The sequence below is a fragment of the Neoarius graeffei genome, chromosome 13 (genome assembly GCF_027579695.1).
Source record: "Neoarius graeffei isolate fNeoGra1 chromosome 13, fNeoGra1.pri, whole genome shotgun sequence".
In the NCBI taxonomy this organism is placed as follows: domain Eukaryota; kingdom Metazoa; phylum Chordata; class Actinopteri; order Siluriformes; family Ariidae; genus Neoarius; species Neoarius graeffei.
Window position 1 is genome coordinate 2,070,664 of NC_083581.1, and position 22,942 is coordinate 2,093,605.

Below are 22,942 nucleotides of genomic sequence, written 5' to 3' on the forward strand. Positions count from 1 at the left end.
CTCCGAGTGCAGGCAGGACGGGAATGATGGGGCTAATGGACATAAACAAACCAAGTGACCGTCTGGACACCGAGCAGAGAGTTCAGAAAAGAAAGAAAGATACGGTAGAAAGGAAGAATCGTAGGGAAAAGAACAAACAGAAAAATGAAAATAAGAATAAAAGAAAGAAAGAAAGAAAGAAAGAAAGAATTCTTGATCCTTGCTTACAACAATTAACTTAATTGCTGTATAAAAAGCCATCATTTGGAAACTATTTATTTATTATTTATTAACTGCATTATGATTCTTAGTAAACGGTTTAATTTTTTCCTCCAGTGCTGGAATTTTTTTCTCAGCTGCATTAATGTTTTTATTGGACTGGTTAGTGGAGCTTCTTTTGTTCTTTATGATACAATAATAAACTTTTATATGCTATTTGTGTTCTTCTGTTAACTTGTGTGTGTGTGTGTGTGTGTGTGTGTGTGTGTGTGTGTGTGTATCACACACCCTGCTGTTCCTAACAATCTGCTGCTCCAAATGCAGCATCTGCTCAAATCTACTGTACAACGAGTGCAAATAAAAACAAATAAAATGGAAGAATTAAACAAAAACAGACACAGAACAAAGTGAGAAACAAAAAATGGGGGAAAACAGAATATAGTATAAAAAAAGAACAAAAAAGATAAATGAGGTGATCATGAACAGCTTTTTATTCAGTAAAGGATCAGATCTGCAGTGTTCTCAAGGACAGAGTGTTTTGGTAAACTGGGATATACGGATGCTAATCCATCCATCCATCCATTATCTATTCCACTTATCTCTCAGGGTCACAGGTGAAGGTGGAGCCAATCTCTTCTGACTACAGGTGAGGGGCGGGGTTCACCCTGGGCGGGTCACCAATCAATCACAGGGCTACACAGAGACCAACAACCATCACACTCACACACACACACACACACACACACACACACACCTCTGGGGGATTTCAGAGGAACCAGCTGAGCTAAAACACATGTCTTTGGACTGTAGGAGGAAACCAGAGATCTGGAGGAAACCCACAGACACGAAGAGAACCTTGAGAACATCCACACAGAAAGATCCCAGTCAGCTACGAGGCTTCTTCCCAACCACCACATCACCATGTGCTCAATCACGTGTTCCATTTATACAGCACCTTCCTCATACTGCGGTCTCTGAATATTAAAGATGAATTAATAACAGAAGAAATAACAGTTTAAAACGTTACACACCTGACCGTCCGCGTCGATCCACCATATTCAGGTCTGAAACACACAAGAAGGACAAAACCGTGTTAAAAATATGTCAGTGATGTGGATCCATGAAGTTTCAGATGATGGTGATGTTGTGGATCTTCAGCTCTAGCTTCTTCTGAGTGAACCTTCACCTTCTAAATCACACACACACACACACAGCAGCTGAGGTTTCTACACACCAGCATTAATGAGGAACACACCAACGAACAACCAGAACCTGTGTGTGTGTGTGTGTGTGTGTGTCCTGAACTAACAGGTGAAATGGTGTAGCAGTAAAAATAAGATAAATATAAATGTGAAATTAAAACAGGAGATTTTTACTGTATGAATGTTTGTGTATTTGTGTCTCACACATAAAGATACAAAACTATTTTAAAGCTACTTTATTAAATATATATTGCGTTATTGTTACTTGGTAAAATATTACAACATATTTGCCAATAATGATGATGATTTTGGAGTTTAAAACAGGACTGAGTTTGTCACGTGAACCTGGCAGTTTATTCTACATTCGATTAAAACTCATAAACCCACAGAAAACGCTCCCTCTACTGGGAATTCTTGCTCGTAAACTCCACATCGACACGGCTGCTCGGCGCATCAGGAGGAAACAGCAGCACTTCTTATTCTGAAATGACGGTTAAACTGAATAAACACGCACAAGGGCGTAAAAACGGTGTTGATATTGGTGGGGACATAATTTGGCCAAGTGCGCCATGGTTGTCGCACGAAATGTGGCCTACACTGTACAAATGATTGGTTGTCCATTCCTTTGTGTTATTTTGATTTTTAGCACCAGGTACACTTTAGTCTTAGACTTATGGCCCTTTTCCACTACCCTTTTTCAGCTCACTTCAGCTCACTTCAGCCCGACACGGCTCGCATTTCGACTACCAAAGAACAGCACGACTCGGCTCGCTTCAGCCCTGCTTAGCCCCTAAAACTCGCACCGTTTTGGAGTGGGGCTGAAGCGAGCCAACGCGAGCCGAGCGAGGCTGGGGGCGTGAGCAGACACTCCCCTGTGCACTGATTGGTGAGGAGGAGTGTCCTCACATGCCCACACACGCCCCGCGAGCACGCTGGGATCTGTAAACACCGTAAACCCGGAAGAAGAATAATTACGAGAATTTCTGAAGCCTTATGTGCCTCGCCTCATCTATACGCTCTTGCCAGTATCTGTTGGCGTTGTCGGTGACAACAAGCCACAGCACCAAGACCAGCAACACTAACGACTCCATGTCCTCCATGTTTATTGTTTACGATTCGGGTCGTGAGACTACCGCTTAAAAGATCACTGATGTCACTGTTTGCGCTGCTTAATGACATCACGTGACGTCCACCCACTTTCGCTAACTCCACCCAATGTGTCCACCCACTTCCAGCCAGCACGGTTCAGCGCGGTTGTAGTCGAAATGCAACTCTAACAGCCCCGCTCAGCTCGACTCAGCCCAACTCAGCACGGCACGGCTCAGCCCGACTCAGCATTAGGCTAACATCTGCATGTATACGGGCAATACATTATCACACAGAGAAAGCGGACATTGAAGTTGCTGTGAATTTCGCTGTAGTGGATGACCTACCCAAAATACAACAACACAATCAATCAAAATGATGTGCTGCTGCTTCATTTTCACACAACTTTTACTATTTTCACACATTTGAAACATCATGTGCTTCCTTTTGAGTTACTGCAATTGCAGAATCTGGAAGTAATGTAGGTATGGGCGGCAGAAGTGTGAAGAGTTTTGGTAGTTGTAGTGCATTTTGCAAAAATGTTTATTCATTAAGTTGAAAGGGTTAAGTGACAATTGTTTCACATTTTTGCATTTTCACATTTTATTGCAGAGGTTACATACATACGCATATACACATGCATATATACATATACATGCAAACAATGAGCAAGAAAAAAGTAAATATAAGTAAACATTTAGCATTACCTACAAGCATTTATTAGTGTGTGTGTGTGAGAGAGAGAGAGAGAGAGAGAGAGAGAGAGAGTGTATACAACTGCTAGATGTTAAGGTGTTTTAAGGTGTTTTTGCCTTCTGAGGCAGAAGCTAAACAATTGGAGTCGAGCGCTTGGCAGAAGAAAGTGTCACTGTCTGAAGAGGTTCTCTAACAAGGCTATTTTGTTTTGAATAGCTTACCGTTGACTGGGTAAAATAATGTCTTATGTCTTCCTTACGTTTTCTTTTATTGCCCGACGTCACTGCCTGTGTGCTGTTTTGCTGTAGCAGCGAGCTGGATGCTGATTTTACCGCTTGCTACTGCTTACAGCCAATGACAACAAAAAACCATAGCAACGTCAAGGCAACGGGAGGTGGGCCAATCAAAAACCATAGCAACGTCAAGGCAACAGGAGGTGGGCCAATCAAAGCTTCATAAAGCTGTTTTAGCTGCTGTCCCCACCAATAGTCAGCCGTCTTTGAGAGGTCTGTTCACAACTGAAAATCAGCTGGAAGCGATACCGCGTTTGGTGTTTTTATTCAGCGTTTCCCGCATCGCGGCTTCTCCATTCAAAAATGGTATGGACATTTTAAACTCAGCTGAATATTGGTATGGACGCGTCCATACCGTCCATACGCATTTTTACGCCCATGAACACGCATTAGCTTTAGATCGACCAACACAGCCACGCTCGCGTCTATAAACATGCATTAGCTTTAGATCGACCAACACACAGCCACGCTCGCGTCTATAAACACGCATTAGCTTTAGATCGACCAACACACAGCCGCGTTCACGTCTATAAACACGCATTAGCTTTAGATCGACCAACACACAGCCGCGTTCACGTCTATAAACACGCATTAGCTTTAGATCGACCAACACACAGCCACGCTCGCGTCTATAAACACACATTAGCTTTAGATCGACCAACACACAGCCACGCTCACGTCTATAAACACGCATTAGCTTTAGATCGACCAACACACAGCCACGCTCGCGTCTATAAACACGCATTAGCTTTAGATCGACCAACACACAGCCACGCTCGCGTCTATAAACACGCATTAGCTTTAGATCGACCAACACACAGCCACGCTCGCGTCTATAAACACGCATTAACTTTAGATCGACCAACACACAGCCACGCTCGCGTCTATAAACACGCATTAGCTTTAGATCGACCAACACACAGCCACGCTCGCGTCTATAAACACGCATTAGCTTTAGATCGACCAACACACAGCCACGCTCGCGTCTATAAACACGCATTAGCTTTAGATCGACCAACACACAGCCACGCTCGCGTCTATAAACACGCATTAGCTTTAGATCGACCAACACACAGCTGCGTTCACGTCTATAAACACGCATTAGCTTTAGATCGACCAACACACAGCCACGCTCGCGTCTATAAACACGCATTAGCTTTAGATCGACCAACACACAGCCACGCTCGCGTCTATAAACACGCATTAGCTTTAGATCGACCAACACACAGCCGCGCTCGCGTCTATAAACACGCATTAGCTTTAGATCGACCAACACACAGCTGCGTTCACGTCTATAAACACGCATTAGCTTTAGATCGACCAACACACAGCCACGCTCGCGTCTATAAACACGCATTAGCTTTAGATCGACCAACACACAGCTGCGTTCACGTCTATAAACACGCATTAGCTTTAGATCGACCAACACACAGCCACGCTCGCGTCTATAAACACGCATTAGCTTTAGATCGACCAACACACAGCCACGCTTGCGTCTATAAACACGCATTAGCTTTAGATCGACCAACACACAGCCACACTCGCGTCTATAAACACGCATTAGCTTTAGATCGACCAACACACAGCCACGCTCGCGTCTATAAACACGCATTAGCTTTAGATCGACCAACACACAGCCGCGCTCGCGTCTATAAACACGCATTAGCTTTAGATCGACCAACACACAGCCACGCTCGCGTCTATAAACACGCATTAGCTTTAGATCGACCAACACACAGCTGCGTTCACGTCTATAAACACGCATTAGCTTTAGATCGACCAACACACAGCCGCGCTCGCGTCTATAAACACGCATTAGCTTTAGATCGACCAACACACAGCCACGCTCGCGTCTATAAACACGCATTAGCTTTAGATCGACCAACACACAGCCGCGCTCGCGTCTATAAACACGCATTAGCTTTAGATCGACCAACACACAGCCACGCTCGCGTCTATAACCCTGGAGGTAAAATCCACGTCACTCACCACAGCCTGCTGAGAACCTAAACACCATCATGGATGTATTCATGTTCTTTTCCCACTTTATAGCTCAAACACACTGAGGTTGAAAATGATCTAATTCCTGTGACAGCTTCACTCCCATCCACACAGCGAGCATTAATATGTGCACCCCCAGGCACCGTGGTACCAGTGTTACGTAGAACATCAGAGAGACTTGAATAAAGGCAAAAAGTTCTGTAAGTGATTAATAAAAATTCAGGTGTTGTGGATGTGCGTGGTGTTATTAAGCAGTCAGTACTCCATATATTTCATGTACAAAAGCCATGAAATTTTCTCTATAATTCCAGCAGATATTAAATACAGTGAAAAATATGACTGAGGTTTTAAAAGTGGATGTAATAATGTGTTCATCACTTTATTTTTCCCTGATGAGGTTGAGATTTTGTAGAATTGCACTTTTTAGCGGTTAGACACTTCCTCTGAGTCTGAGCTCTCTCTTCTCCTCTCACTCAGAGAACCAGTGGGAGTTTCAGGAGCAGTTCAGGGTGTTTCAGGAGCAGGGTGGTGTTTCAGGAGCAGCTCAGGGTCTTTCAGGAGCAGGGTGGTGTTTTGAGGAGCAGCTCAGGGTCTTTCAGGAGCAGGGTGGTGTTTCAGGAGCAGCTCAGGGTGTTTCAGGAACAGGGTGGTGTTTTGAGAAGCAGTTCAGGGTGATTCAGGAGCAGGGTGGTGTTTCTGGAGCAGGGTGGTGTTTTGAGAAGCAGTTCAGGGTGATTCAGGAGCAGAGTGGTGTTTTGAGGAGCAGTTCAGGGTGATTCAGGAGCAGGGTGGTGTTTTGAGAAGCAGTTCAGGGTGATTCAGGAGCAGGGTGGTGTTTTGAGGAGCAGCTCAGGGTGATTAAGGAGCAGGGTGGTGTTTCGAGAAGCAGTTCAGGGTGATTCAGGAGCAGGGTGGTGTTTTGAGGAGCAGCTCAGGGTGATTAAGGAGCAGGGTGGTGTTTCGAGAAGCAGCTCAGGGTGATTAAGGAGCAGGGTGGTGTTTTGAGGAGCAGCTCAGGATGATTGAGGAGCAGGGTGGTGTTTTGAGGAGCAGTTCAGGGTGATTCAGGAACAGAGTGGTGTTTTGAGGAGCAGCTCAGGGTGATTCAGGAGCAGGGTGGTGTTTTGAGGAGCAGCTCAGGGTCTTTCAGGAGCAGGGTGGTGTTTTGAGGAGCAGCTCAGGGTGTTTCAGGAGCAGCTCAGGGTGATCCAGGAGCAGGGTGGTGTTTTGAGGAGCAGTTCAGGGTGATTCAGGAGCAGGGTGATTCAGGAGCAGGGTGGTGTTTTGAGGAGCATTTCAGGGTGATTCAGGAGCAGGGTGGTGTTTTGAGGAGCATTTCAGGGTGATTCAGGAGCAGGGTGGTGTTTCTGGAGCAGGGTGGTGTTTTGAGGAGCAGTTCAGGGTGATTCAGGAGCAGGGTGGTGTTTCGAGGAGGAGTTCAGGGTGATTCAGGAGCAGGGTGGTGTTTCTGGAGCAGGGTGGTGTTTTGAGGAGCAGTTCAGGGTGATTCAGGAGCAGGGTGGTGTTTTGAGGAGCAGTTCAGGGTGATTCAGGAGCAGGGTGGTGTTTTGAGGAGCAGTTCAGGGTGATTCAGGAGCAGGGTGGTGTTTCGAGGAGCAGTTCAGAGTGATTCAGGAGCAGGGTGATTCAGGAGCAGGGTGGTGTTTCTGGAGCAGGGTGGTGTTTTGAGGAGCATTTCAGGGTGATTCAGGAGCAGGGTGGTGTTTCAGGAGCAGGGTCGTGTTTTGAGGAGCAGCTCAGGGTGATTCAGGAGCAGGGTGGTGTTTTGAGGAGCATTTCAGGGTGATTCAGGAGCAGGGTGGTGTTTCAGGAGCAGGGTCGTGTTTTGGGGAGCAGCTCAGGGTGATTCAGGAGCAGGGTGGTATTTCAGGAGCAGGGTGGTGTTTCTGGAGCAGGGTGGTGTTTTGAGGAGCAGCTCAGAGTGATTCAGAAGCAGGGTGGTGTTTTGAGGAGCAGGGTGGTGTTTCAGGAGCAGCTCAGGGTGATTCAGGAGCAGGGTGGTGTTTTGAGAAGCAGTTCAGGGTGATTCAGGAGCAGGGTGGTGTTTCAGGAGCAGCTCAGGGTGTTTCTGGAGCAAGGTGGTATTTTGAGGAGCAGCTCAGGGTGATTCAGGAGCAGGGTGGTGTTTTGAGGAGCAGAGTGGTGTTTTGAGGAGCAGTTCAGGGTGATTCAGGAGCAGGGTGGTGTTTTGAGAAGCAGTTCAGGGTGATTCAGGAGCAGGGTGGTGTTTCTGGAGCAGCTCAGGGTGTTTCTGGAGCAAGGTGGTATTTTGAGGAGCAGCTCAGGGTGATTCAGGAGCTGAGTGGTGTTTCAGGAGCAGCTCAGGGTGATTCAGGAGCAGGGTGGTATTTCAGGAGCAGGGTGGTGTTTTGAGGAGCAGCTCAGGGTGATTCAGGAGCAGGGTGGTGTTTCTGGAGCAGGGTGGTGTTTCAGCAGCAGCTCAGGGTGATTCAGGAGCAGGGTGGTGTTTTGAGGAGCAGCTCAGGGTGATTCAGGAGCAGGGTGGTGTTTTGAGGAGCAGTTCAGGGTGATTCAGGAGCAGGGTGGCATTTCAGGAGCAGGGTGGTGTTTTGAGGAGCAGTTCGGGGTGATTCAGGAGCAGGGTGGTATTTCAGGAGCAGGGTGGTGTTTTGAGAAGCAGTTCATGGTGATTCAGGCGCAGAGTGGTGTTTTGAGGAGCAGTTCAGGGTGATTCAGGAGCAGGGTGGTGTTTCTGGAGCAGGGTGGTGTTTTGAGAAGCAGTTCAGGGTGATTCAGGAGCAGGGTGGTGTTTTGAGGAGCAGTTCAGGGTGATTCAGGAGCAGGGTGGTGTTTCTGGAGCAGGGTGGTGTTTTGAGAAGCAGTTCAGGGTGATTCAGGAGCAGGGTGGTGTTTCTGGAGCAGCTCAGGGTGATTCAGGAGCAGGGTGGTATTTCAGGAGCAGGGTGGTGTTTTGAGGAGCAGCTCAGGGTGATTCAGGAGCAGGGTGGTGTTTCTGGAGCAGGGTGGTGTTTTGAGAAGCAGCTCAGGGTGATTCAGGAGCTGAGTGGTGTTTCAGGAGCAGCTCAGGGTGATTCAGGAGCAGGGTGGTATTTCAGGAGCAGGGTGGTGTTTTGAGGAGCAGCTCAGGGTGATTCAGGAGCAGGGTGGTGTTTCTGGAGCAGGGTGGTGTTTCAGCAGCAGCTCAGGGTGATTCAGGAGCAGGGTGGTGTTTTGAGGAGCAGCTCAGGGTGATTCAGGAGCAGGGTGGTGTTTTGAGGAGCAGTTCAGGGTGATTCAGGAGCAGGGTGGCATTTCAGGAGCAGGGTGGTGTTTTGAGGAGCAGTTCGGGGTGATTCAGGAGCAGGGTGGTGTTTTGAGGAGCAGTTCAGGGTGATTCAGGAGCAGGGTGGTGTTTCTGGAGCAGGGTGGTGTTTTGAGAAGCAGTTCAGGGTGATTCAGGAGCAGGGTGGTGTTTCAGGAGCAGCTCAGGGTGTTTCTAGAGCAAGGTGGTGTTTTGAGAAGCAGTTCAGGGTGATTCAGGAGCAGGGTGGTATTTCAGGAGCAGCTCAGGGTGTTTCTGTAGCAAGGTGGTGTTTTGAGAAGCAGCTCAGGGTGTTTCTGGAGCAAGGTGGTGTTTTGAGAAGCAGCTCAGGGTGATTCAGGAGCAGGGTGGTCTTTTGAGGAGCAGCTCAGGGTGATTAAGGAGCAGGGTGGTGTTTTGAGGAGCAGTTCAGGGTGATTCAGGAGCAGGGTGGTATTTCAGGAGCAGGGTGGTGTTTCTGGAGCAGGGTGGTGTTTTGAGAAGCAGCTCAGGGTGATTCAGGAGCAGGGTGGTGTTTTGAGGAGCAGCTCAGGGTGATTCAGGAGCAGGGTGGTGTTTTGAGGAGCAGTTCAGGGTGATTCAGGAGCAGGGTGGTGTTTCGAGGAGCAGTTCAGGGTGATTCAGGAGCAGGGTGGTGTTTCTGGAGCAGGGTGGTGTTTTGAGGAGCAGTTCAGGGTGATTCAGGAGCAGGGTGGTGTTTTGAGGAGCAGTTCAGGGTGATTCAGGAGCAGGGTGGTGTTTTTAGGAGCAGTTCAGGGTGATTCAGGAGCAGGGTGGTGTTTCTGGAGCAGGGTGGTGTTTTGAGGAGCAGTTCAGGGTGATTCAGGAGCAGGGTGATTCAGGAGCAGGGTGGTGTTTCGAGGAGCATTTCAGGGTGATTCAGGAGCAGGGTGGTGTTTTGAGGAGCAGTTCAGGGTGATTCAGGAGCAGGGTGGTGTTTTTAGGAGCAGTTCAGGGTGATTCAGGAGCAGGGTGGTGTTTCTGGAGCAGGGTGGTGTTTTGAGGAGGATTTTAGGGTGATTCAGGAGCAGGGTGGTGTTTTGAGGAGCAGTTCAGGGTGATTCAGGAGCAGGGTGGTGTTTCGAGGAGCAGTTCAGAGTGATTCAGGAGCAGGGTGGTGTTTCTGGAGCAGGGTGGTGTTTTGAGGAGCATTTCAGAGTGATTCAGGAGCATGGTGGTGTTTCTGGAGCAGGGTGGTGTTTTGAGGAGCATTTCAGGGTGATTCAGGAGCAGGGTGGTGTTTTGAGGAGCATTTCAGAGTGTTTCAGGAGCAGGGTGGTGTTTCGAGGAGCAGTTCAGGGTGATTCAGGAGCAGGGTGGTGTTTCTGGAGCAGGGTGGTGTTTTGAGGAGCATTTCAGGGTGATTCAGGAGCAGGGTGGTATTTCAGGAGCAGGGTGGTGTTTTGAGGAGCATTTCAGGGTGATTCAGGAGCAGGGTGGTATTTCAGGAGCAGGGTGGTGTTTTGAGGAGCAGTTCAGGGTGATTCAGGAGCAGCTCAGGGTGATTCTTAATAAACAGCAGATGGGTTTGTACTGATTGTGCAACACTGCAGATGTTCTGAGTCTCTACACTGTTACACAGAGAGGTAATAAAGATCCAAACCACAACCCGACCCAATTTACTGCAGCTGCACAGATTAGAGAGAGAGAGAGAGAGAGAGAGAGAGAGAGAGAGAGAGGGATGAAGATGATGTAAGGACATGGGAAGTGGTGATGTTGCTGCAACACCTTTAACAACAAAGAAGTAGGAGATAAAAAATGAACTTTAATATGGAGAATTTTGAATAGTTTTTGGATTTGTATCAGAGATATCATTTTATTTTTGTTTTATTTAAACTCAACATTAACCTTTTACAGTTGGCGTTGGTGTCTGTGGTTGACGTGCAGTCAGGGTTTACATCCTGCTTCAAACTCCAGCTCTGTGATTTTCTTCCATTTCTGTGTAAAACTGTAAACAGGAACTAAACGCAGGATTCCAAAGCTGCGAGTGAGGAACTGAAACACGTCGCCCACACGCTGCAAGCTCGGTCCGAGGAATCGTTCAGAACCGGTGTTTCAATTTATCGCTTTAGAGAAATGTTCAGAAATGCATTTTAAAATGCTCTATATTGAAATGTATATTTAGGGCGGGGCTAAGGGATGATGTAATCACATCACTGATATAATCTGCCGTAACACATGATCGCTGTAATCGTGTGTATCAGCACAAAACACAGGCTGCAGTAAAGTCCACATGAAGTGATCGCCTGTGAGATAAGATACAGTGAGGGGACGTGAAAATTCAGAAACGTGCGTTTTTATTATTTATTATTTAATATTTTCCAGTGAATACTGCTTATCCACTGCACATTTACACACAAAAAAAATCATGTCTAACTTTATATTTATAAATACTGCATTATGGACAAAAAAGTGTTTTCAAAAGTATTAAAGATATGTTTCAAAGAGAAAGCGACAGACAAAAATAAACCAGGTTCTAAATATAAATGCTGCAAAAAAAAATAAAAAATCTTAGTCCTGATGGTACTGGATGTGGACTGATTCTATAACTGTGCATTAAGATGGATGTGTAAACTGAGAAGGAGTCTAAAAGAAGCACATTATTTTATTTCAGCAGGACAATCGATACGACTGAAGGTCACCGAGGACACGGAGCACGCAGAGAAGAACTCAAACCACACCATCCGTATAATCAAGGTTTAATAATAATAATAATAATAATAATATTCACAGATTCTACAAACCCGGTAAAGAAAAAGCTGGAGTTGGCAGACAAACACAAATCACAGTTTGGAGAAAAGAAATGGCATTCGGTTCTTCAGTGGGACCAAAGGTGTGAGAGATGAGACAGAAGGAAAGCGAGGGATTAATATTCACAGGTCAAGAAGAAGCATTAAGATTCAGCTGGCTTATTAAAAGGATGATGGACAAAGAGGAATGCTCACCCAAATGTTGAATGTGTGATAAAGGTGAGACAGTACCTCAGTATCTCATATTGTTTCCGAGCGGACACAGATGGTTCAGAATGAAGATAAGAAACGGCGGCATCACAAGATCGCTGCTATCATTCACTGGAATTTGTGCAAGAAATGTGGTCTCAGTTGTTGTGGAAAAAGCTTCAAACATTTCGTCGAAGAGGAAACAAGGGTTTTAGGAAAATGAAGATACTAAGATTCTCTGTGATTTTTCAATACAGACGGAAAGAAAGCTAGAACACAACAAACCAGATATCGTTTTGCTGGACAAGAGAAAGAAAGTCTGTTTCGTACTTGATGTCGCCTGTCCGTTTGGCACAAGAGTCATTGAAAAAGAAAAGATTGAGCATGATTTGAAATATGAAATCCTCAAATGCTGGAAGCAGGAAGTTGAAAAAGTTGTGATTCTACCTTTTGTCATTGGAGCTCTAGGCATACAGTAGTTACAAATAATGTAAGAAGAAACCTTGAAAAGACAGGAATCGATCTGGGTGGGGACGGATTACAGAAAACCTGTTCGCTTGGAACGGCTCGGGAACTTCGAAAAGTCCTGGATATTGAATGAACGTGAATCAAGAAGAAAAGAATGAAGAAATTTAATTTGAAGAAAAGGTTGGACAAAACAAAGACAAGATTAGAGAAGAGCAGCTCGTCATCTTCGGTCACGATGAAAAGACTGATGAGCTGGTTATAGGATCAAATACTGTGTTGTTAATAATAATAATAATAATAATAATAATAATAATAATGTGGGGCGGCACGGTGGTGTAGTGGTTAGCGCTGTCGCCTCACAGCAAGAAGGTCCGGGTTCGAGCCCTGTGGCCAGCGAGGGCCTTTCTGTGTGGAGTTTGCATGTTCTCCCCGTGTCCGCGTGGGTTTCCTCCGGGTGCTCCGGTTTCCCCCACAGTCCAAAGACATGCAGGTTAGGTTAACTGGTGACTCTAAATTGAGCGTAGGTGTGAATGTGAGTGTGAATGGTTGTCTGTGTCTATGTGTCAGCCCTGTGATGACCTGGCGACTTGTCCAGGGTGAACCCCGCCTTTCACCCGTAGTCAGCTGGGATAGGATCCAGCTCGCCTGCGACCCTGTAGAACAGGATAAAGCGGCTAGAGATAATGGATGGATAATAATGTGGTTATTTTTGGACTTCAAATAATTTAATAAATTGTTCATGCCTTTATGTTGCCTGCAGTTCATTAATGATGATAATTTGATTTTAACATAAATGTTATCAGCGTCCTCAAACAAACAAAACAACGAATATAAAGTAAAACTAAAACTCACCAGATGAACATAAACAATGCCAATATGAGTGAAGAAAAGTAAAGTTAATAAATATTCTCTCAAACCCAAAGAAACGGAGGTGTTTATCGTCTTGGCGTTTCAGTAGAGACGCACTGACGGCCTGCGTCGCTCTGAGAGCAGCTCATGGACATGTTTACTTTTTATTTTACAGGCCAGGAAGGAAAAATGAAGCCAAGTCATTCTACTCACAGGACTCTGTGTATGGAGAAATGAATTGATGACGTATGAAGTGTGTGAAAGTCTGTAAATAAAACTGTGTGTGTTGGAGCTGCGTCCTGTGCTGTGGGTCGGCTCAGAGACAGAGTCTTCAACTGCAGGGAACCAACAACACAAACCAAACTTAATTATTCCACTGACGGTGTGCGGAAGTGAGGCTTGGACTTTACACTGCCATCAAATCACAAGATCTAAGAACCATCCAACAACGGCGTCTTAGATCCATTCTCAAGATTGAACGGGATGACTGCATTACAGATGATCTACAGAGCGCTCAGTCTGAAGACATTGAGAATGTGTTTATCAGAAATACCCTGCGTTGGGCGGGACATGTTACCCGTTTACCGGATGACCGGTCAGTCAAAGCACTAACTGGCAGAAGATTCTAGAAAGATCGGCATACATGTCAACCTATACGGAATGTCCGTATTTTATACGGATTTGATTCAATAAACGTAGTATACGGGCGTACAAATAAAGTTATACGGATACTTTAAAAAAACTTCAATATTTATTTAGAGCTATAATCAATTCCCACGATGATAAAAGAGCGCATAACATTTACAAACGTACTGTACACCACAGACAGCCAGTAAAGAGTCTTATGAAATCGCGCGTTATCTTCTGGTAGCGAGACTTCGTTCCACTTTTGATCATGCGCACACCGCATTGCGAGAATCCCTCCAACCGTGAAGTCATAGACATATAAACATAGACGCCGCCTTCTGCGTAGAATCATACGTCATCCTCGCCGCCATATTGGATGTGGCAAAGTAGCCGAGAATAAAGATGCCTCATTCATGTGCTGCGTTTAACTGTACCAACAGGTTTACCGTCCAAACGAGATCACATGGGATTACCTTTCACAGGTGAGACTGGAAAAATACTTTTCATTGTATTTGGTCATTATAACGTAATTTTACCAACAGATTTTCCTGACCTTGTGGCTAATATGAAGTCTCGCGCATAATAGCCGCTCGGTGAAACCTGTCTCCAAACAACGAAGTATTTCCTTCGTAACTACGCTGATAACACTTTGTGTTTTTGTCAAACATTGGAGCTTTGTATTCATTCTGAAGGTTTATTGTTATTAATATTGAATAAAAAGTAACTGGGATATATCATTGTTAATTATCATTCAAATTTTAGGTAAATTATTTTAATTTGCATCTTATATGGATTTTATAAGGGAAATACGGATTTTGGAGGTTGGTTATACAGGTTTGATTGACCAAAGGTTGACATGTATGGATCGGTCGTCTATTTCTTAGATACAAAGACACTATGAAGGATATTCTGAAAGGTGGTGATGTTCTACACACAGGGAAGGACGCTGTAACTGAGAGGCTGGAACAGCGGAAGTGTGCTGACGACATGCAGAAAGACACACAGTGACAGAATGGAAGAGAACAAAGGAAGAAGACGAGCCGAGTGCCATGGGGAGAGAGAGCTTTAAAGGAAAGGACATGAAGTGAATCAATGACCTGTCTCTTACTCACTGACTTTCATCAGGAACTTTCACATCCATATTTATAGCCCTTCACACACGACTATTTACTACATCTCCTGTAATTTGTATTTACCCATATCGGGTCTTAGGCGGGCGGCACGGTGGTGTAGTGGTTAGCGCTGTCGCCTCACAGCAAGAAGGTCTGGGTTCGAGCCCCGTGGCCGGCGAGGGCCTTTCTGTGTGGAGTTTGCATGTTCTCCCCGTGTCCGCGTGGGTTTCCTCCGGGTGCTCCGGTTTCCCCCACAGTCCAAAGACATGCAGGTTAGGTTAACTGGTGACTCTAAATTGAGCGTAGGTGTGAATGTGAGTGTGAATGGTTGTCTGTGTCTATGTGTCAGCCCTGTGATGACCTGGCGACTTGTCCAGGGTGTACCCCGCCTTTCGCCCGTAGTCAGCTGGGATAGGATCCAGCTCGCCTGCGACCCTGTAGAAGGATAAAGCAGCTAGAGATATGAGATGAGATGAGATGGGTCTTAGGCGTGAATATTTAAGAGTTATTCCCTGAAATCAAGTTGTACATGAGCTGAGAGCCAATGAGGCGCGTAGAACCAAGTTGTCTATAATCCACATACGACGAGACTGAGTGGAATAACTGCTTTATTTGATCCACATTCACTGGATTTTGAGAAACGGATCATTTTTATTTTTTGCAAATTCAATAAATAAAATCTTTATACAAAACGTCCGACAAAATCGTTTCTGCTTAGAATGTAAACAAACCAGCAAAATGACAGAAGCAATTTGTGAAAAATGCGATAATAATAATATTCTTAAAAAAGAAAAAAGAGACCCGTTCTTACCATCAAATACTTTCATTCCATATTTTGTTCCTTTATTTATTTATTTTTTTGCATGTTTTGGGGTTTTGTTTTCGAGTAGAGTTTTTATTTCGTCCTTGGTTGGTTCAGCAACACGCTCCGCCATTTTGTTTTTCTCTACTCACGGTATATGAGCTAATATCCTAGTAGCAGAGTAGCCAATGAGAGCGCATGATTGCTCATATCCAGTGAATATGGATAGAAATATATATATATATATATCTGTAAATAAAAGCGTTTATTTTGCTGTTTTTTTTCTCCTATGATGCTGGACCTAGTGCTGTAGTCAAGATCTCATAAACCGAGCCCAGAGTAAATGGAGACCGAGCCCAGACCGAGACCGGACCAGTGTGTGGGAAGGGGCGGGGGAGGGGTGACAGCTGTTAACAGGAAAAAAATTATGAATTAACAAATGAGTCACGTGATTGGTCACATGTGAAGAAGGAAATTTTACATCCAAAACACAGCAACGATGTTAACAAATAAATCAGACAATACACAGGCAGTTTGGTGAAATCCACACAGCTGTGGTCTCGACCGGTCTCCAAATAAAATCCCGAGTCTCTACGTCTGAGACCAAGACCTTCAAAAAGTGGTCTTGACTTCGGTCTCGAGGACTACAAGACTAGCTAGACCTATGGGATGCCCTGTGTGTGTGTGCGTGTGTGTACATGTTTACTGTATTCTTCTAAATAAATACCGCGACCTGAGAAGAAGGTTTTCGGTGTTCATGAACACAGTCGGATATGAAAGTATGAATCGAGGCCCTGAGGTTCTGCATCTCGGCTGTAACTCAGAAGCAGTGACACACACATTAGTGTTAATGACGCTGTTCATCACACAGTGTAGTGAACGCTGAGTAACACGTTTATTCACTCGACATAAAATGCAGAATCAAATGGGATTAAACATCACATTAGTGTTAATGATGTATTGAGTCTCATCCTGCAAACTGCTGAGATATATTTTTATGAATTGGACATGATGTACACACACACACACACACACACACACCACAGAAAATACTCATTTATGATGCAAGTACTGTGTATACACAGTGTGTGTGTGTGTGTGTGTGTGTGTGTGTGTGTGTGTGTGTAAAAGTCATTAAATGCATGGTGTGTTTAGTATGCAGCTGGTTGTAAGCTGGCAGGAAGGAGCATCACATCAATGGCCACACACACACACACACACACACACACACACCTGTAATTGAATCCTGGTGTCCTGATGGTGCTTCAGAACTCTGCTGACTCACTCGGATTAAAAGGGAATCGTTTCTCTGCAGCTCTGACAAAACACCTCCACATTGTTCATCCCGCTGACTCACTGAACACACCACTGTTTCTGCACGAGACTCTGATCAGGCGCATGGACACCCGGCCCACAGAGACGAGACTCTCAGCCCACAGAGACAGGACACCCGGCCCGCAGAGACGAGACACCCGGCCCGCAGAGACGAGACACCCGGCCCGCAGAGACGAGACACACGGCCCGCAGAGACGAGACACACGGCCCGCAGAGACGAGACACACGGCCCGCAGAGACGAGACACACGGCCCGCAGAGACGAGACACACGGCCCGCAGAGACGAGACACACGGCCCGCAGAGACGAGACACACGGCCCGCAGAGACGGGACACCCAGGCCCACAGAGACGGGACACCCAGGCCCACAGAGACGGGACACCCAGGCCCACAGAGACGGGACACACGTCCCACAGAGACGGGACACACGTCCCACAGAGACGGGACACCCAGGCCCACAGAGACGGGACACCCAGGCCCACAGAGACGGGACACCCAGGCCCACAGAGACGGGACACACGTCCCACAGAGACGGGACACCCAGGCCCACAGAGACGGGACACCCAGGCCCACAGAGACGGGACACCCAGGCCCACAGAGACGGGACACACGGCCCACAGAGACGGGACACACGGCCCACAGAGACGGGACACACGGCCCACAGAGATGAGACACGCAGGCCCACAGAGACAGGACACCCGGCCCACAGAGACAGGACACGCAGGCCCACAGAGACAGGACACCCGGCCCACAGAGACAGGACACCCGGCCCACAGAGACAGGACACGCAGGCCCACAGAGACAGGACACCCGGCCCACAGAGACAGGACACCCGGCCGACAGAGACAGGACACTCGGCCTGCAGAGACAGGACACTCGGTCCGCAGAGACAGGACACTCGGTCCGCAGAGACAAGACACTTGGTCCGCAGAGACAAGACACCCGGTCCGCAGAGACGAGACTCTCAGCCCACAGAGATGAGACTCTCAGCCCACAGAGATGAGACACTCAGCCCGCAGAGACGAGATGGGGAAAAGGTTTAAACAGGAAAGCGTTGATGTTTATATCTCCACTCTGAGTGCAGGTGATGCGTACAGGACGCGTGTGGGATTATAACATCAGAGAAAAAACGTAATGAATTATAAATCAGTGTAAAATTTGGCAGATTTCTCAGAATAAAGTTTCATCACCATCAGCAACTTTGGCTGTTTTGGTGCTAATGTACTGACTGGACACTTTATTAGGAACACATTCATATAATCAGACAATCAGCCAGTCAGACGTTAAGTTAATAGCATTTAGCAGACACTCTTATCCAGAGTGACGTACAACATACCCACAGCAGCCTGGGGAGCAGTTTATTGACTCTGAATCAGAGCAAAAGTGATTCTTCTGGTTCATGTGCTATTGGGTTTGGTTTGATTTCACACTGCACATCATTAACTAAACAAACAAACAAAAAATCACCAAAACCACAGGACTAAAGCTTGGACACTTCACAAAGCTGGACTTCAAATATGAAACATGAGCTCTATAAATGCGACTCGATAAACTCCATGCTGTCCGTGCTCCGTGTTTTGGTTTCAGCAGAAGCTCTTTGCGATGTGATCAGAAACGATGATCATTAAATCATTAAACTAAATTCAGACTCAATCTGTGGCACTCAGTCAGCACTATAAACCTTATAAACCTTCAGATCCTGTAAATAAACAGCAGTAAATAACACAGCGCCGTGTTCCCGGGGCTCTGAGTGACGCAACATGAAGGCGCTAAAACACAGAGTGAAAGCGTCCGTGCTCTCGGGTGGGAGGGGCTTATTCTCTCGACACCAGCCAATCGTAGGCATCTGTGAGATTGAGAAGATGCATGTGATGCAGCACGAGCGGTTCCAAAAGACCGTAAAGGCTGTGAAGTGAAGCTGGAGTACAGTATGATGGCGAGCGTATTGCTCCGCCCCCTATTCATCATTGTTGTCACAAATCCTGCATGTAATTACAAAACAACTCATAAACAAACAAAAGAACCAAAACCTCGAAAAACTAAAACGTCAACATGAACACAAAAGAAACATGAACACGGTGGAAACAAAACACCACAACAGTAGAACACATTTCCCAGAATCCTCTGCACCAAGTAGTGAGTCATCATTTTCCATGCAAACGATATTCCAAAAACAATCCGACATCCTAAGCTACAAATCTTACATTGTCACATGGAACGGAAAATATTTTATCAAAATATCTACATTCTAAATTCTAAGCGATCCGTCCTGTTTCCGCCTGCTTATAATGGACCAGAACCGGCCTCAGCCGTCCCACACGCAGCCGTGAAAGAAAACATCAGGCGTATTTTGTTCAAAGTTTCCATGTATGACACGTAGATGGAGAAAAAGTTGGAGACGGGTTTTGAAAGGATCACTAACACTGAGGTTTTGCTGTACAGAGAGCTAACAGAGGCGCGTCACACGCTTTCAAAACAAAAACAACAAACTGGATTGTGGGAAGGGAAGAGGATCCAGCCCCTTTAAATAGGGTAACTACTTTAGGGAACACAAAACAACCGTGCACAAACACGGAAGAATTTCAGAAATGTGTGTGAGGGTGCCCTCTGGTGGTCTGGAGGAATTGTGACAATTGTAAAAAAAAAAATTATTATTATATAAAACATAATGTATAAAGAAGGCTGTGATGCTAATTATACAATGCATTTTATAACCACATAAAAGATTTCGAGGCCTAATATACTGTACTTCACAGTGGGTCGATCCCCTTCCCACCAGTTCAGCGTTCTGATGAGCTCGCCCAGGTGGAAGCATTTCTTCTCCTGAACCATTCCCGGTTATTTCAGCCTCCTAGCATCCATCTATTGCACTGATATTTAATGTCTCATGTTTAATATTAACAGATACAGATTTGTTGAAACCCGTATTTTAATAATAAACCAAAGTGCACCAGAGCTGAATGTGGATGTGAGACGCTGAAGGCTCTCAATCTGAAGAACTTCTTCAGCTTTAATTAAAAGCCTCTGGGTACAGAGAAGTGTTTGGAGTCTGATGCTCCAGTGAAAACTCCGAGGTGGTGTCGTGTCAGGAGAACATCAGCACATAAAGAGGAAACGCGAGCGATTACTTCCTCCTTCTGGTTCAAAATAATGTGGAATCTGTTTGATGTCATCTTGAGAAAACGCGATGAGATTTTCAGGCTTGTGAAAGCTTGGGAGAGCTGGACGCTGGAGGAACCGGCCGAGACTGAATTAGAGAAAAAACAAGCTGAGCTCAACGTCAACAGTGTAGATGGAGACGCCTCCACACCGCTACCTAGAAGCCGACTGATTCTTCTTACTCACTTTTATACCTCAAATCCAATTAAAGTCCATTTCAACCAGGAAGGAAGCGATGGAGGAAAAACAATTTCAGACATGTGACCTCACTGTGACCTTGACCCTGTTTGGATCTGCTGGTTATATGAGAACTCCATATAAATCCTACAAACGTTATATCATCTCCATGATGACTGTGGGATGTGAGCGAATCAGGATCCGACACGTCACTGGGGCAAAACATTTTCTAATCAACACCAAAAATCCTTTTCCTCCTGCGAGAATCAGGAAGCAGGTTTAATGAGATCACTCACTGCACCACGTTTGAGAGACTACTTTCACTCCGGTCAGATTAAGACTCTCCTGAATCTATGTAATCAACACTACTACGCCAGATGGAAAGACATTGAATTATCATTGATTAGGAATCCGCCCAGCACGGTGGTGTAGTGGTTAGCGCTGTCGCCTCACAGCAAGAAGGTCCTGGGTTCGAGCCCCGGGGCCGGCGAGGGCCTTTCTGTGCGGAGTTTGCATGTTCTCCCCGTGTCCGCGTGGGTTTCCTCCGGGTGCTCCGGTTTCCCCCACAGTCCAAAGACATGCAGGTTAGGTTAACTGGTGACTCTAAATTGAGCGTAGGTGTGAATGTGAGTGTGAATGGTTGTCTGTGTCTATGTGTCAGCCCTGTGATGACCTGGCGACTTGTCCAGGGTGTACCCCGCCTTTCACCCGTAATCAGCTGGGATAGGCTCCAGCTTGCCTGCGACCCTGTAGAAGGATAAAGCGGCTAGAGATAATGAGATGAGATGAGATGAGGAATCCGCCCATAGAAACAGTGCTAGGTAATACAGACCTGAGAAAATTCATTAGTACTATCCAAAACCCATGGCTACAATTCCAACTTAGAATATGGAATTCTGTGAGGGAAGAATATAGTTTACAAGATAAATTCAAAATACTCAAATGGTGTGCTCATGATCCAAATTTTAAACCTAACAAATCAGATGGTAGATTTAGGGCTTGGGTAGCTAAAGGTATTACAACGTTTTACTCTATAACAGAGAAGGGAAATCTGAAAGATCTTCAAACTCTCCAAGAAAAACAAGACTTCTACAGGTACCTGCAGTTACGTCATTATTTTGACCAAGACATCAAAAAACATATAGATAATGATGACCCAGTAGTCAAAGAGGTTTTATTAGGCGCTTAGTCCTTTTTGAATAGGGGTCTTATATCCAGATTGTACAAAGCATTCATGACTACAAAGGTGCATACTACAGAATATATCAAGGATAAATGGGAGAATGAAGGTAATTTGATATCAAATGAGGATTGGTTTAGCTGCTGTGAATTCCAATGGAAATGTACTAATTCATATTCGTGGAGAGAGTTTGGATGGAAATGTTTGATTAGATTTTTTATTACTCCAAAGCAGAAAGTACATATTTCAGAAGGTAATTCTAGTTGCTGGAGACTGTGTGGGAATCAGGAGGCCAATCATTGGCACATTTTTGGGACTGTCCAGTAATCAGACAGTTCTGGTCAGAGATACATAAAAGAATGGAAAACATATTTCATATTCCCATACCTTTCCAATTTAATATATTTATATTAGGAGATACTGCTTGCCACTCGAACCTGAATGGGTATTTCAATAAATATTTGTTTGGTATTTTGATAACGGCTGGCAGGAAAACGCTCATGAGACACTGGCTGCAGCCAGACGTACCCACAATAGAAGAATGGATAGAAATAATCAATGATTTATATTTGATGGAAAAAATCACATTCCTACATAGATTACAAATAGAGAAATTTTATGGGCTGAATGGGTACCCCAGGAATAGTAGGTGTAATGGTGAGTGATGTTGATGATGACAGATGTTGACAGATTTGCGATTATAGAGGTAATTGCTGTATGAACACCTTCTGGTGATATTAGTTTTGTATTATTACCTGGTCTGATTTCATTACTATTATTTTTATTATTTCTATAATAGTTTTTTTTTTTTGGTGTACACGTGTGTATTTTTCTCCTATATATGTGTGGATAACAGCACTTCTTTCTTCACATCCCATGTTCCATGTGATATAGTTCATAAAAGCATGTATAAGGAAATAAGGGAAGATAAAAAGACAACGAGATGAGATCCCTGATATGAGTATGTATGTGTGCGCATGTATGTAGGAATGTATGTATGTATGTATATGTGTACATGTTCTGTATGTACGTCTGTATGTTTCGTATACGTGTACACATTCTGTTCATTATTTTTCACTGAAGAAACTGGAGATGTCAACTGCTCACTGTCCAATAAATAAAGATTAAAAAAAAAAAAGAGAGAGAGCTCACTCACTGCACTCGGATCAGTCAAAGCAGTTTCTCTCACAGTCACTGAGACGATCAGCACTGAGGAGTGAAGGTTCATAACCGCAGAATAAAACTCCAGAACGGAAAATATAAAGCGCTTACTCAGGAAACTGAGTGAATTCAGAACTGAACAGGCACACTGCCAGAGATACAGCAGGAGTCCAGTTCTGTACTCCGAGGTCTGATCTACACTAACGAACCCCCTCGGGCTCAGTATTGGACTGCAAGGGCCAAACAGGTACTGTAGGCTCTCAAGTAGTATATAAAGGGTAGAAATAAGTACCTTAGAGGGTCCTGATCCAGTGACAAGCCGGTGAACCCCTAAAGCTACAATAATGAACTTTA

The 22,942-nt window shown here is 45.3% G+C and overlaps 1 protein-coding gene across 1 annotated transcript in view; it reads right to left on the reverse strand.

Moving 5' to 3' along the window:
* The window catches only part of LOC132897213 (uncharacterized), a 71,457-nt gene that overhangs the window by 43,122 nt on the left and 5,393 nt on the right, over positions 1 to 22,942 (reverse strand). Inside the window, exon 2 of the mRNA XM_060938686.1 lies at positions 1,230 to 1,262. Within this exon, the coding sequence (XP_060794669.1) occupies positions 1,230 to 1,262 (33 nt within the window). The remainder of the gene's footprint in view (positions 1 to 1,229; positions 1,263 to 22,942) is intronic.